The sequence below is a fragment of the Macaca nemestrina genome, chromosome 19 (assembly GCF_043159975.1).
Source record: "Macaca nemestrina isolate mMacNem1 chromosome 19, mMacNem.hap1, whole genome shotgun sequence".
In the NCBI taxonomy this organism is placed as follows: Eukaryota; Metazoa; Chordata; class Mammalia; order Primates; family Cercopithecidae; genus Macaca; species Macaca nemestrina.
The window spans coordinates 68,940,407-68,955,778 of NC_092143.1; the positions used below are offsets into that span (position 1 = coordinate 68,940,407).

The 15,372-nt window shown below is 37.4% G+C and overlaps 1 protein-coding gene across 8 annotated transcripts in view; it reads right to left on the reverse strand.

Annotated features, from left to right (window-relative positions):
* The window catches only part of LOC105465556 (RB binding protein 8, endonuclease), a 117,008-nt gene that overhangs the window by 24,629 nt on the left and 77,007 nt on the right, over window positions 1-15,372 (reverse strand). For all 8 annotated transcript variants that reach the window (XM_071085550.1, XM_071085551.1, XM_071085552.1 and 5 more), the window contains 7 exons: window positions 13,628-13,732; window positions 9,318-9,415; window positions 7,608-7,720; window positions 5,018-5,912; window positions 4,810-4,936; window positions 1,671-1,759; window positions 369-483 (listed from right to left, as the gene is read on the reverse strand). In XM_071085550.1, the coding sequence (XP_070941651.1) occupies window positions 369-483; window positions 1,671-1,759; window positions 4,810-4,936; window positions 5,018-5,912; window positions 7,608-7,720; window positions 9,318-9,415; window positions 13,628-13,732 (1,542 nt within the window). The remainder of the gene's footprint in view (window positions 1-368; window positions 484-1,670; window positions 1,760-4,809; window positions 4,937-5,017; window positions 5,913-7,607; window positions 7,721-9,317; window positions 9,416-13,627; window positions 13,733-15,372) is intronic.

A 15,372-nucleotide genomic window follows, 5' to 3' on the forward strand; every position in this document is an offset into this window, starting at 1 on the left:
TGGGGCTATAAGGTCTCTGCACCAACTACTCAATTTTGCAGCTGTATGGAACAAACAGCGATGGGCAATACATAAAGAAATGAATAAGGCTGTGCTCTGGTAGAACTTTATTTACAAAACTGGTAGCTGGCTGAAATTTGCAAATCCCTGAAGATATGAATCTTTTCTGAAATGAAATTATTTTGGCTAAAGACTTTTTTTTCTGACGTACTGAAACTGAGCTTTCCTAAGAGGAACATAAAGTTAATAGAGCAGGAGAAAACCTGGTGTATGGTGAAGAGGTCACTCGAGCTAATCAGTGCAATGGTACAACTACAAACTTCACACACGTTTTTTATTAAAATAAAAAACAAAAACAAAAATCTTACTTGAACTTTTTTCTCCCTTCTGCTCTTGCTTCTTCATTTTTAAGAGAACGGTTTCACTAACCAACGTACAGTCCATGTCCACTGTTTCTCCTCCTAATTTTGACTGACTGCCATCCTGAATAAATATTTTAAAAATCAAAAGTTTTAACAATTATTCCTTTATGGTCTTATATTTAATTTTTACAAAACATTTTGGTAAAATATACATAACATACATTTTACCACTTTTAAGCATTAAGCTATATTTACTTTTATACTTTACAAACAGGTAAGGATTTAGGTTTTACTGCTTATAAAACATTTTAGCTTTAGTATAATCAAGCCTAGGAAAAGAAGGACTGCTGCCAAGAAAAGGGAGAATTATTTACCACTACACACCCTTGAACTTTTCCTGCCTTTCTTTTCCAATCTGCCTCATAGTAATGAACATCAATGTACACTAAGAACAATTTCAAAAATTAAATTTAATTTCTTGATAGGCATATATTACTTAGTGAATGTTAAATACTTTGTTATTAATATGCTACCAAGTGAAAGGGAACTTCTGAAACTACACAGAACCTAAATACAAGACAAAAAACTATTTCCGCTATGAATTTTAATTTTTAAAAAATACAGTATTTTTAAAAATAGTCGACTTGGAAAATAAATTTTATGGTACATTATTTTAAAGCTAATGAAGACATGATGAATTATTTTAATGAAAGATAAAATTGTATAAGACATGCAGCATTTTGCATTATTTTTATTTATGAGACAGGGTCTTGCTCTGGTTGCCTAGGCTGGATGTGCAGTGGTATGATCATACCTCACTGCAGCCTTGAATTCCTGGGTTCAAGGTATCCTCCCAACCTCAGCCTCCCAAGAAGCTAGGACTATACGTATGCAATACCATGCCCAGCTAATTTTAAAATTTCCTGTAGAGACAGGGCCTTGTTATGTTGCCCAGGATGGTCTCGAATTCCTGGCTTCAAGTGATTCTCTCTCTTCAACTTCCCAGAGTGTTGGGATTACAGGCATGAGCCACCGCGCCTGGCCACTGCATTCTTTTAAAAACTGTATTACTATATTAATATTTTTCAGCAAAGCCCTTTAAAGTCAGAAAGTATTATTATCCTTTAAAAAAATACCATAAAGTTAGAAGAATAAGCATTTTTATTTCTTAATTTTCTGCATAAATACATGTAGGTTTTAAGAGGTATCTGACTATCTTAAGGTGATAGAGTGAGTCACGAGAGAAGGTTGACTAACACCTCATTAGAACAAGAGTCAAATGAGTTTTGGTTTTACTTTTTAACTTACCTTTGTATCTATTACAGTAACATCCATTTTATACTGAGAAAGGTCTGCTCCCGGATCTATACTCCACTGGATATTTTCAAAGGATACATCTTAGGTAAAGGGAAAGAGCAAGCAATTAAAAAACTGATTTCAAAAATTCTCATCACTTTAAAATATTATGAGACCTAAAGAATATAAAATTTTTGCAAATCATATGTCTGGTAAAGGACTTATATCTAAGATATATAAAGAACTCTCGGCCAGGCGCGGTGGCTCACGCCTGTAATCCCAGCACTTTGGGAGGCCGAGACGGGTGGATCACGAGGTCAGGAGATCGAGGCCATCCTGGCTAACACGGTGAAACCCCGTCTCTATGAAAAATACAAAAAAAAAATTAGCCGGGCACGGTGGCGGGTGCCTGTAGTCCCAGCTACATGTGAGGCTGAGGCAGGAGAATGGCATGAACCCGGGAGGCAGAGCCTGCAGTGACTGGAGATTGCGCTACTGCACTCCAGCCTGGGCGACAGAGCGAGACTCCGTCTCAAAAAAAAAAAAAAAAAAAAAGAACTCTCTCAGCTCAATGAAAAGACAAATATCCCGATTAAAGATGGGCAAAGGATCTAAACAGACAGTTCTCCAAAGAAGATACACAAATTGCCAATAAACATGAAAGGATGCTCAACATCATTAGCCATTGAGGAAATGCAAACCAAAACCACGAGATGGCAAAAATCAAAAAGCTATAACAAGTGCTAGTGAGGATGTGGAGATACTGAAACCCTCACATACTGCTGATGGAAATGTGAAACGGTGTAGCTGCTTTGGAAAATAGGCAGTCCTTCAAAAGGTAAAATGTAGAATTGGTATATGGTCCAACAGTTCCATTCCTAGGTATAATCCAAGAAAAATGAAAACATACATCCACACAAAAACCTGTATGCAAATGTTCATAGCAGCATAGTTCATAACAGCAAAAAAGCGGCAACTTAAATGTCAACTAATAAATGCCTAAAATATGGTATACTTATATAATAAAAAAAAGTTATCCAATAAAAAGAAATAAAATGTTGATATATGCTGTAACAGATAACTGAAAACATCATGCCAAGGGAAAGAAGTAACAAAAGATCATATATTAAATGATTCCATTTATATGAAAACTCCAGAATAGGCAAGTCTACAAGAGAGAAAGTAGATTCACGGTGCCTAGGACTACGGAGGGGATATGGGGAAGGAAAGTGATGAAAATGTTCTAAACCTAGACTACAGTGATGGTTGTACAACTCTGTGGGTATATCAAACCACGGAATTCAACATTTTAGTGGGTGATTTTTATGGTATGTGATTTGTATTTCAATTAAAATTTTTTTAAAATTGAAAACTATAACATTGTCTGGTGGGGTTTTCAATGTATGTAGATATAATACACAGGAAGTACATAAAGTGTAGTTACAGAAGATGAAGTGGTACATTAACTCCAAGTAGACTGTAAAATGCTAAGTAGGTATACTGTAATCCCTAGAACAACCATGAAAAAAATTAAAAAAAGCTCAAAAAAATCATGAATGATAGTGAAAAAAATGTTTTCATATAGAGACTAAAACACTTACTAGAAAAACAACTAATGATTGTGTTTCAGGAAAAAGGGAAAATAAACCCAGAATAAAGGAATAACTTGCCAATTAAGAATAGAAGAAAAAATACTGCACTTGAACTATAGAAATGTTTGGTGGCTGAAAAAAAGAAAGAATTACTTTTTTAAAGATAGCAGGCTGGGCGTGGGTGGTTCACACCTGTAATCCCAGCACTTTGGGAGGCCAAGGCAGGCAGATGGCTTGAGTCCAGCAGTTCGAGACCAACCTGGGCAACATGGTGAAACCCTGTCTCTTCAAAAAATAAAAAAATCATTTGGGTGTGGTGGTGCGTGCTTGTAGTCCGAGCTATCCAGGAGGCTGAGATGGGAGGATCCACCTGAGCCTTGGAGGTCAATGCTGCAAGTGAGCCGTGATCATGCCACTGCACACCAGTCTGGGTGACAAAGTGAGACCCTGTCTCAAATAATAATAATAATATTAATAAAAGATAGCAAAATTATGAAAAGATACCTATATATCTTAGGGCTAACAATTTTTTTTTTTTGAGATGGAGTCTCGCTCTGTCACCCAGGCTAGAGTGCAGTGCAGTAGCACCATCTCGGCTCACTGCAAGCTCCGCCTCCTGGGTTCACGCCATTCTCCTCCTCAGCCTGCCAAGTAGCTGGGACTACAGGTGCCTGCCACCACGCCTGGCTTATTTTTTGTATTTTTAGGAGACGGCGTTTCACCGTGTTAGCCAGGATGGTCTCGCTCTCCTGACCTCGTGATCTGCAAAGTGCTGGGATTACAGGTGTGAGCGACCATGCCAGGTCAACAATGTTTTTAAAGGAGTTTAAAAACATATGTAAGTGGCTGGGCGCGGTGGCTCAGGCCTGTAATCTCAGCACTTTGGGAGGCTGAAGGCAGCAGATCACGAGGTCGGGGGAGCCAGACCATCCTGGCTAACACAGTGAAACCCCGTCTCTACTAAAAATACCAAAAAAAAAAAAAAAAATTAGCCAGGCGTGCTGGTGGGCGCCTGTAGTCCCAGCTACTCAGGAGGCTGAGGCAGGAGAATGGTGTGAACCCGGGAGGCAGAGCTTGCAGTGAGCCAAGATTGCACCACTGCACAGAGCGAGACTCCGTCTCAAAAAAAAAAAAAAAAAAAAAGTAAGTATATACATGAATATGTTTACAGATATACGTGTAAATGCAAAGAAAAATGACAAATGTCCTATGGGGTGACGAACAAAGTTTAGATAATGAACATTCTAATTTTTATTTTTAAAAATTCTATACAGTTTAAATTTGTTAAAACTTTTGTAAAGAAAATAAACTATATAAAATAAGTAAATTTACAAAATCATATATAAAAGTAGGTATCAAAAGATCTCAATTCATTTTTTTCAAAAAGCATAAGAACAGAAAAATCACCGGTAAAATGTGAGAATCGTCCTATAAATACAGACACATGAAGGAAGAAATAAGTTTTTTTCCAAAACAATTCAATCCATTTAAAAAAGTAAATAATGACATTCAGTTTAAAGTCATTAAAAAAGTGGAGATCCTGTTTACAGTGTACACACCTTGGTTGTTTTGTAGAGACTTTATTTTACCAGTTCTACATGGATTTAACTGAAGAACTGATGCAAGTTCACATCCTCCATGGACTGACCTGGTTTGTATTTTTAATGGCTCATGAGAACCAGCACCCTAAAACACAAATAACTGTTAGCTCTAAATGAAATCACAAGCTACCATTTTAATCAAAATCCTTGAACATTTAACACAAACCTTCACGTCATCTAAAACATTCTCAGTCTCCAAACTTTCACGTGGACGTAGAGGAATTTTGAAGACAGCATTTTCTTCTTTTATCTGTAATGCTGGTTTACTGTCTGGAGAGAATTTACTCAAGGGCTGAAGGATGATGCATTCCTGTAAACAGGGTTCCTCTGGGGAATCTTTGGGCAACATGCAGTTGCCATCCGAGGCCTTACGGCTTGAGGAAAAGCCCTTTGGAATGGTCTTCAAAGCCTCATAAAGAGTCACTTGCCTAAATTTGTTTTTAGAAGTCTCACTTCCTTGGCTTTTCTCTTGACGCTGAATAGCTGAAAATCTATCAGACAGATCCAGAGGTTTATCCATCAGAGAGTCTCCATTCATGGAAAACTGATTATCCATTGGAAAAGGGAAAGCATTTTCTTTATCAAAAGAAGCTTGGGGGCAGCTTACTTCATGTTCACTTTCTTCCTCAGTTTTCTTCCTTTTGGATGTTCGGCCTCCCAATGATTTCAGGGGCTCCAAATGTTTATCGGAGTTAGAATCTTTAACGTACTCAGTCCTACCCTTCTCACCTATGGATTCACTTACATTTTTATTTATAAGTATCTGTTTATTAGACGATGACTGGATAATGATCTTGTTCACTTCAGACCCAAGACTCTGATGTGTGAAAAGGGCACTATCTTCAGATTTTGATCTAGTTTTCTCTAATCTAGATACACAAGTGTTGCTAAAAGGGAGTGTTTTCAGATGTTTTTTTTCCCCAGGCTGTAAAAGAGAAGGGGACAAACTTGTATTCAAATCTAAACCACTTTTGATACTAGAGGTAGCTCCAAATACAGGAGATGACACTCGAGTAGGTAATTCTTCTTGAGGAGGAGTCTTTGAAGCAGAATCTGAAAATCTAAATAAAGAGTGATAACAACTTTTTAATACAGAATTAACAGTAAGGTCTTATCTACCTCTTAGAGGCAAATGATTAACCAAAATTTAAGACAAGGTAGAGCTTTCGGCTTCTCTTCATTTAGATGACAAAAGAGAAGGGGAAAAGCAGAGAAAAATGACATAGGAAGTATTTCTCAATATCATAATATTCATATTTAAAAAATTTTTCCTAAGTACTTTAAATCACTTTATTATACAAAAAATCATCTTTTGCCAGGCACGGTGGCTCATGCCTGTAAATCCTAGCACTTTGGGAGGCTGAGGTGGGCAGATCACTTGAGGCCAGAAGTTCGAGGCCAGCCTAGCTAACATGGTGAAACTCCGTCTCTACTGAAAATACAAAAATTAGCCAGGTGTGGTGGCACACGCCAGTAATCCCAGCTACTCAGGTGGCTAAGGCATGAGAATCACTTGAACCTGGGAGGCAGAGGTTGCAGTGAGCCAAGCCTGGATGACAGAGTGAGACTCTGTCTCAAGAAACAAACAAACAAAAATCATATTTTAATAAATTCCACTGAGAACCTAAGTTCTTTTGTTATGAAATTTTATCATGAGTAACTCCAAGAAACAAAATTCTTACACTATAGAATTCAACATAAATTAAGATTCAGCCTGTCTCTAGCAGAGGAAATATCCGTAGAAAGAGCAGTAAGTTTAAGTTTGAAGATGTGGGCTGGGTGAGATCTCTGGCTCTACCACTTAAATAGCTATATGGCCTTAAACAAGACATCTAACCTTTTTGGAGCTGCATTTTTGTAATCTGTAAAATAAACCAAAAAATGAGGGTAACAAAATCTACTTTCATCAGTTACTAAGATGACAGACTGTGATATACATATCTATCTATATATCTAAAAACCGAAAGCTCTTTTAAAAAGCAAAATGCTACATAAATACAGGTACAGTGGCCCTCCTTATCTGTGGGTTCTGCATCTATAGATTCAACCATGTGGCTAGAAAATAATTTGGGTAAAAAATCCAAATTTCACAACATTCCAAAAGGCAAAACTTGAATTTTCCATGTGCCAAGTACTATGTTGAATCTTTGCAAATGGACTGATAGGTAAGCATTGTATTAGGTGTTATAACTAATCTGGAAATTACATAAAATATACAGGAGGATGTGCACAGGTTATAAGCAATAATGATGGCCATTTTATGTAACGGTCTTGAGCATCTTTGGATTTTGGTACCCACGGGGGAGGGGGTCCTATAACTAATCCCCCACTGATAATCATGGAACGGCTGTATTATTAGTTAATAGATATTCTGAAATTAGTAAAAATGAGATGCAATACAATCTTGGAAGCTCATCCAAGCTTCTAGATGCATTTTGTAGAACATCCAGTTTTTGGAAATATAAACCCCAAAGGGATGACTGGCTCTTTAAAGGAGCAGAGTGACAAGTACTGGGAACAAGTACTGCTTGACAGAAACACAGAAAGTAGCTAAAAATGATATCCACCTTTCTACTGTAATGCAAAAAAGCTCTCAATTGGTCAGAAACTAGGGAGACAATTTTTAAAGTAAAAATGTATATAACCAGAATAACCAACTATATGTTGAAGGAGAGAAATGGTTTAATTATATGGAATTCATTGTAATGGGATCTCACCAATAGCTTGTAAGTTTTCACCAATGTGCCCGTGATTACCTTAAACTATCTTCAGTATTTCTTGTAGATTCCTCAAAAGGCTGTTTCTTGTGATCTCCTTCCAGACAGTGGTAGAGCTCATCACCAAGGGGGCTCATGGGACCTTGAGTTTCCTTCAAGAGTAAAATAGGAAGCACACCCATGTAATGGGATTTGTTCATTCTTAAAAAGGGATGAAGTACTGATATATGTTACGATGCAGATGAACCTCAAAAATATACTAAGAAGCCAGACAAAGGCCATATAACGTATGATTCCATTTATATGAAATATTCAGAATAGGCAAATCTATAGGGACAGAAAGCAGATTGGTAGTTGCCAGAGGATGCAAGTGGGAGGTGGAAGAATGAGGTGAGGAGAATGGGGATACACGATTAATGGGTATGAGGTTTTCTTTGAAGGTGATAAAAATGCTTTGGAACTGAATAGAAGTGATAGCTGCATAGTATTGTGAATGTACTAAATATCATAGAGTTGTACACTTCAAAATGATTGTTAATTTCACCACAATGAAAAATATGAAGCACATTCTAAGTTTAAAGAGAAAAGCATCAGTGTCTTACATAAGTATATTCTACTACTTGCATATAATACTCCAATTCCAAAAAACAACATTAAGATGTGCAGAAGGGAATAGAGATAATTATTCATACTGATAGGAGATGAATTTAAAATAATCCTTTACAGAACAGTGCTTCTCAATCTTTAACATGCATACAAGTCAACTGGAGATCCTGTTAATGCAAGTTCAGTAGGTCTGAGATTCTGCATCTCCACCAAACTTCAAAAGTGATGCAGATGCTGTTGGCCCATGGATCACACGTTGAGCAGCAAGTCATTAGATTTCAGCTCCCTCGATCTATTTGGTGTCTAAGCTATGACTTGCCAGGTTTATGGGTAGGAGGGAATTAGAAAGTATTAAAACGCATTCAAAGTTCAAAGGTTAAAAACTACCCATTATCATTTAAGAATGAATTTAAAACTAGAAAGGACAAACAAATCCATATGTAATGAAAAACCAATTCAAGTTTTAGAAATTCAACAGCAAGACAACTTAATAAGAGTACAGCTGGATGTGGTGACTCATATCTGTAATCTCAACAACACTTTGAGCAGGAGGATCTCTTGAGGCCAGGTGTCTGAGAGCTGTCTGGGCAACACAGTTGAGACCCCTATCTCTACAAAAATAATTAGCTGGGCATGGTGGTATATGTCTGTAGTCCCAGCTATTTGGGAGGCTGAGATGCGAGGATCACTTGAGGCCAGGAGTTTGAGGCTATAGTGCTCTATGATTGTGTTTGTGAACAGACACGCACTCCAGTCTGGGCAACACAGTGAGACCCTATCTCTAAAAAATAAAACAAACAAAACAACAATTCTGAAATCAACCTAAAGGTTTAGGTCTATCTCTTAGATGAGGGCAAGGAGGGGGCATGAGAGAGGGGGAAGTGAAGAAAGTTGACAAAATCTCTATGCCGTGATTACTCCCCTAAATTTTGACTCAACCCATATCCCAAGAATTCTAGATTCTAGATTTCTGAGACTGCTGGGCTGGACAACAGAAATAGGACTTTCTAACAACATAAGTTTTGTTTTAGGCCTTTACTCAAGATCTTTAGATAAAATAATTCTCTTGCTTAATTCTCTAAGAACTGACCTAAAAAGATATAAAATTAATTCATGTTATTGCCAAACTAAACAATTACTTACAGATTCTTCCTGAACACCCAGTCCAAGTGTTTCAGCAACAACTGTAGCTAAATTAAAAGATGACTTATCAGGGGTACAGCTGCTTGTTCCATGTGTTTCTAAGAATAAATAATAAACCATTTTAATAAATAATAAAACCAACTTTACAAAACTGTAGAAGCTAGACATATTAAAATGACAAAAGAGAAAGGAAAAGGCTCATAGTTTGTAAGATGGCACTAGACCCATTTTAAAACTCTGCGCAAGAAGTCCAATATACCTACCATAAATGGCAATAAGTTGCAGGTCCATGCATGCTAAAATTTTCCAAGTAAATTTTATGTTTTTCCTAAATGAACTGAATGTAATAGGTAATTTTTCTTATTGCCACTAGGGAAAAAAATCATAAAATGGATTTACAGTGGAATTATTGTGACTTATGTTACAGCATGAATATCAAACTGTATGTACGGTATCTTTCATGAAAACATACTTTGTAGGAGAGGTTGTCAGCACTGCATGTTTCAGGTTAAGATAACACATATTCATAAATCACCTATGTTCTAGTATTTTATAAAGGTTTAACTCAAATATTTATGGAGCACTTATTATGTTCCAGGTATTGTGCTAAGCACTAGATGAAAAGAAAAGTTCTTGTTCTCAAGGAGCTTATACAGTTGCAAGGTAAAAAGAGAATTGCAACAGAATGTGATAAACATATTACAATAAAGGTACATAAAAGGGGTGATTCAAACATAGAATAAGGACTTCTAAATCTCTTGGGAAATCAAGGAAAGTTATAAGTGATGCTTAAGCTGACTCGAGAGAAGGAAGAATATGTCAAGTTAACTGGACTGGGACAGAAAGAATTCTAGGTATAATTAAGGGTCTAGATAAGTGAAATAAAATTGCTTGTTTGGGGTTTGCTATGCGTGGTTTGACTGCCAGAAGTCAAACTGCAGAAGATGGGAGTAGGACATGAACCCAGTTAGGTTGGTTAGGGGTCAGATTATGCTAAGGAGTTTCAAATTTATCCTGTAGACAATGAAGAGATGTCTAAGAGTTTTAAATAAAACAAATGCAATGTGTGGGCTGAAAAGGTATTTGTGGCTGTGACACTCACTAGGCAAGAAGCAATCACTAATAGGCAAGAGGACTAATTAGATTACTAGAACATGTTGTCTTGATGAGAGATGTTAGTAGCCTAAACTAGTATAATAGGGGCACAGAAGAATATGTAAAACAGATATGTAGGAGGTAGAATCAGTAAAACTTAGAGGCTGTTGAGAAAAAACAGATGAAGCAGAAATCTAGGATGACTCAAAGAGGCATGTATAGTGTCATTCACTGAGATTGCAAATGCAAGGATAAAGAGTTAGTTTGACAGGTTAAGTGTCAACTGCAGACATGCTGAAATTGAAGGATATCCCTGTAGAGATATCCAAAAGCAGGTAGATACACGGGTTGGGAATCCAGGAAAAAAGTTGGACAGAGATACCGGTTTGGGATTTATTAGCATATGAATGAGAGAAGACTACTGACTCTAGGTGACATTCCTCCAGGAAGAGATAGAAAGTGAGGCCAGGTACAGCGGTTCACGCCTGTAATCCCAACACTTTGGCAGGCCGAAGCAGGTGGATCACTTGAGCTTAGGAGAGCGAGACCAGCCTTGGCAACATGGTGAAACCCTGTTCTACAAAAATACAAATATTAGCCAGACATGGTGGTGTGTGCCTGTAGTCTCAGCTACTTGGGGGGCTGAGGTGGGAGGATTACTTGAGCCTGGGAGGTTGAGGCTGCAGTGAGCTGTGTTTGTGCCACTGCACTCCAGCCTGGGTGACAGAGAGAGACCTGGTCTCAAAAAAAAAAAAAAAAGAGAGAAAGAGAGAGACAGAAATAGAACAGGCACAGTACCACATATTTTGGAGAACAGTAACACTGATGACATTTACAGTCAGAAGCAGTTCAAGTGTAAGCAGTAACAAAGGGTTTGTGAACGCATTCTCCTCTCTTCAACCCCTGTAAGTCTCCCTCCCTTCCCCTATACCCTGCTCCTCTAGCACTTTTCTCTCCCCTCCTTTCCTCCTTCCCTCCCCCTTCCCTCTCTCTTCCTCTCTTGCGGGTGGGGGTGGGAGTAGAATCCATATTACAGTGAGTTGGAGTGAATGCGAATTAGGAAAGTAGAGATACTGAATATAGACTTTAATACTTTTTCACCTCTGAAGAGAAGCTGTAGCTAAAGGTGGAGATTATTAAAAGTGGGGTTATTTTTTAAAGATGGAAGATAACATATACGTGTATATACTTAAAAATGACAGCAGAGAAGCTGCAGATACTGTATAAGGAAGACAGGACAAATAATGGAGCAAAGACCTGGCAGCAACAGAAGAGAATTGGTTCTAGAGAGCTGAGAAGCAAGGATCTGCTGCACTCAGTGTTATATCCCTAGCACCTCAGTGTTATATCCCGAGGACCCGGAGCCTCCATGCACATGCACACATACTCATGGACAGACAAACAGACACACATGTTAATATAAAATGATTTGTAGCTTTCAGAATGTAACTTTTATACTATTATAAAATGAATAAGAGATTAACCTTGACCAACCCTTACAACTGGGCTCTGGATCTCATCTCCTCTGACCTTTTTAAGGATGTAGCAATTGTTCCCTCTTTCTCCAGAATTATTAATTTTCTCCTCTTTACTTGATCATCCTATCAACATAAATATGTGCTAATCATGCTATAATATTCCATCTTGAAAAAATCATCCCTTGACTCATGTTCTTCTTTAGCCACTGTCCTGTTCTCTCCTCCTCTTGACTGTCAAGTCTTGGAAGACTTGTTTGTATGTGCTCTTTCCACTTTCTCTGTCCTTAGCTTCCTTTGAACATGAGACAGATCTCAGATGGTCAATATTACACCTTAACAGTTTTTATCATGTCACTAGTTCAACACTCAGTGATCTCCATGCAACCAAATCCCATGGTCAGTTCTAAGAAGTCTTCATCTTACTTGACTTATTAGCATTGTTAAACACAGTTGACCACCCCTTCGTCCTCTCTCCACTTGGCTTAAAGGACATCATTTTTAGTTTTCCTATCTCATTGGCAGCTCCTTCTCTGTTTTGTTGGTTCCTACTCATTTTCACAACCTCAACAGCTACAATCTTTTCTCTAAGGGAGTAAAAATGGTTTGGGGCAGGCGGGAGCAAAAAAAACCTTACTATGTATAAAGCACAGACATACATGCATACACGTATCACTTAAACAGATATACAGTATATGTGTAGTACTAAAACTCCAGTAGGGAAGGGATTGGGGGGAGGGGGAAATGTCTAAAAAAGCTGGGGTGGGGGTTCTTCAACAAAAGAAAAGTTGAAAATCATGGCTTTACGTAATGAAGTTCCTCAAGGCTCAGTACTTGGACTTCTCATTCCCTTCTATTATCACTTGCTTGGTAATCTCATTTAGTTTTATGGCTTAGATGCCATCTACATGCTGACAACTTCCATGTGTCTCCATCCTAAACTTCTCTAAATTCTAACTCACATCTACTCACGAATCCAAACTCTACCTGAATGTTGAGTTTGCATTTCAAATGGAATATTCCCAAAACGAAACTTCTAATTTCTACTCACCCCTGCCCCAACCTATACACCTGTGGCTCCCAGTCTCTTCCATCTCAGTAAATGGTAACTCTATTTTTCCTTTTGTCCAAACCAATCTCCCCTTCACTCACTCTGCTCCAGCCACACAGGGTTCCTTAATGTTCCTCAAACAAACCAAATGCCATCTTCACTGCAAGGCCTCTGGGCTTGCAAATCTCTCTGCCTGGGTGCCCGTCTCCCAGATAGCCACGTGACTCACTTCCCTCCCTCAGTCCTTATGCAAACGACACTTTACCAGTGAGGCTTTCTAATATCCCTTCTTACCCTGCTTTACTTTTCTTCAGAGCACTTGCTTCTATCTGACATAAATTTTATTTCTCCCTCAACTAGATCATAAGCTCCATGAGGACAAGGGCTTTGTTTTATTTAGTGCCTGGTATACAACAGATGCTTAAATATTTGTTGAACAAATAAGTAAATTACAGTAAAGCCTTCTTTACTTAAAATTATTAGTAATTTATATTAATATCATTAGGGATATTTATATGAACTAATAGGATAACATTACTTTCCAATACGAAAAAGATAGTAAACTAGTAATATAAACAAAATTATACGGAAAATACCTTTAAAATATTGTCTAAGTTAGACTGTGGGTCACTCTTACCCACCAATAACCACAATTTAAACTTGTAAAGTAATCTCAGTATCTTGCTTACTGGCCATTGGAGGTTGACTTTGGTCATAAGTGTCAGCTACTAGAATTTCATTTTCATTAGGATTATGTTGTGGATGAGTTGAAGACTTGGAAACTTTTCTCAATTCTAAGGGGAGAAAAAAATAAGAGATTACATAATAAACAATGATGAAAAGTATTATCAAATTATTTTTATTTATTCATATTTAAAATTTTAATGTATTATCTGTATTTAAATACAAGTACCATTTTATTGACCTAATTATTGTATTCTAAGAAGTAAGCTCCTTTAATTTCACTAAGAAACAAAGCAGTTTAAGTTAAGACATTGGGAGAGAGGGGACTAGAACAGACAGCTTCTTCTGACCCAAACTGCCCAGAGTAGTAACATTTTAGTGTTACTTTTCTTTTTTTATTTGTTACACATCAGCAGGTTAATTTAAAAAGGTATACTGGGCTGGGCACAGTGGCTCATGACTGTAATCCCAGCGCCTTGGGAGGCTGAGGCAGGAGGATCTCTTGAGCCTAAAAGTTCCAGGCTACATTAAGCTACAGATCACACCACAGTACTCCATCCTGCATGATAGAGTAAGACCCTATCTGAAATAATCAATCAATAAACAAATGATTAAGCATCTAATGTATACTATATCATTTATCTCCATGATCTTTTAGAGTTTTTATTTCCAGGAAGGAAACTCTGAAGCATGTGTTATCAGAAATCACTCCAATATTTAAAGATTTAGTTCAAAGAGAACCAAAATAAGGACAAAGTAAAGTAAAACAGTTTTACTATTTGTAACTTGAGAATAATATTAAAAAGCATTATAAACCTTACAATAAGTAAGCAAGGGAAGTTAGAGAACAGGACTAATTAGTCATTAAAGCATTTTAAATTACATTATTATTATTATTGTTATTATTATTTTGAGATGGAGTCTCGCTCTGTTGCACAGGCTGGAATGCAGTGGCATGATCTCAGCTCACTGCAACCTCCGTCTCCTGGGTTCCAGCGATTCTCCTGCTTCAGCCTCCCGAGTAGCCGGTACTACATGCATGTGCCACCACGACCAGCTAATTTTTTATATTTTTAGTAGAGACGTGGTTTCACCATGTTAGCCAGGATGGTCTCGATCTCCTGACCTCGTGATCCGCCCACCTTGGCCTCCCAAAGTGCTTGGATTACAGGTGTGAGCCACCGCGCCCGGCCTTAAAAGTTATTTTAAAATCATTTGTATGGCTCAAAGTTATCGTACATCTTAAAACTAAATTTCAGATTCCAAGTAAAAACTGATCAGAACAAGATTAAAGCAAGTGAATTAAATTTCTAAATAGTTATATGCTGCTGTCATACAAAGAAGAAATAAACCAGAAGCATTTATATTGGTTACAAAACACTTTCCTAATACAGAATTATTTTCTAGATATCCTTATATATGAATTTAAACCTGATCTAAATTATGCAGTGATTTCTTTAATGATTCATGTCCTGTCTGATAGCAAACTAAAAGGTCAACGGATATTCATTTTAGATCTATGATTTTACATCTTAACTTAGCTCCTATTTGAGTGTAGGATTTTTAACAGTTCTTCTGTTCTCCACTAGATGGCGATACAAAGGCTTATAAAATGGGGTAAAACTGCCAGTGTTCCAACATTTAAGATCTGCTTCTTTGTTTAAAGGCATATTTACTGTCAACAATTTATTTGTATTATACAAATATAGAAATCCGTATATATCCCCCGCTCCCCATGCTTTCCTTGTTC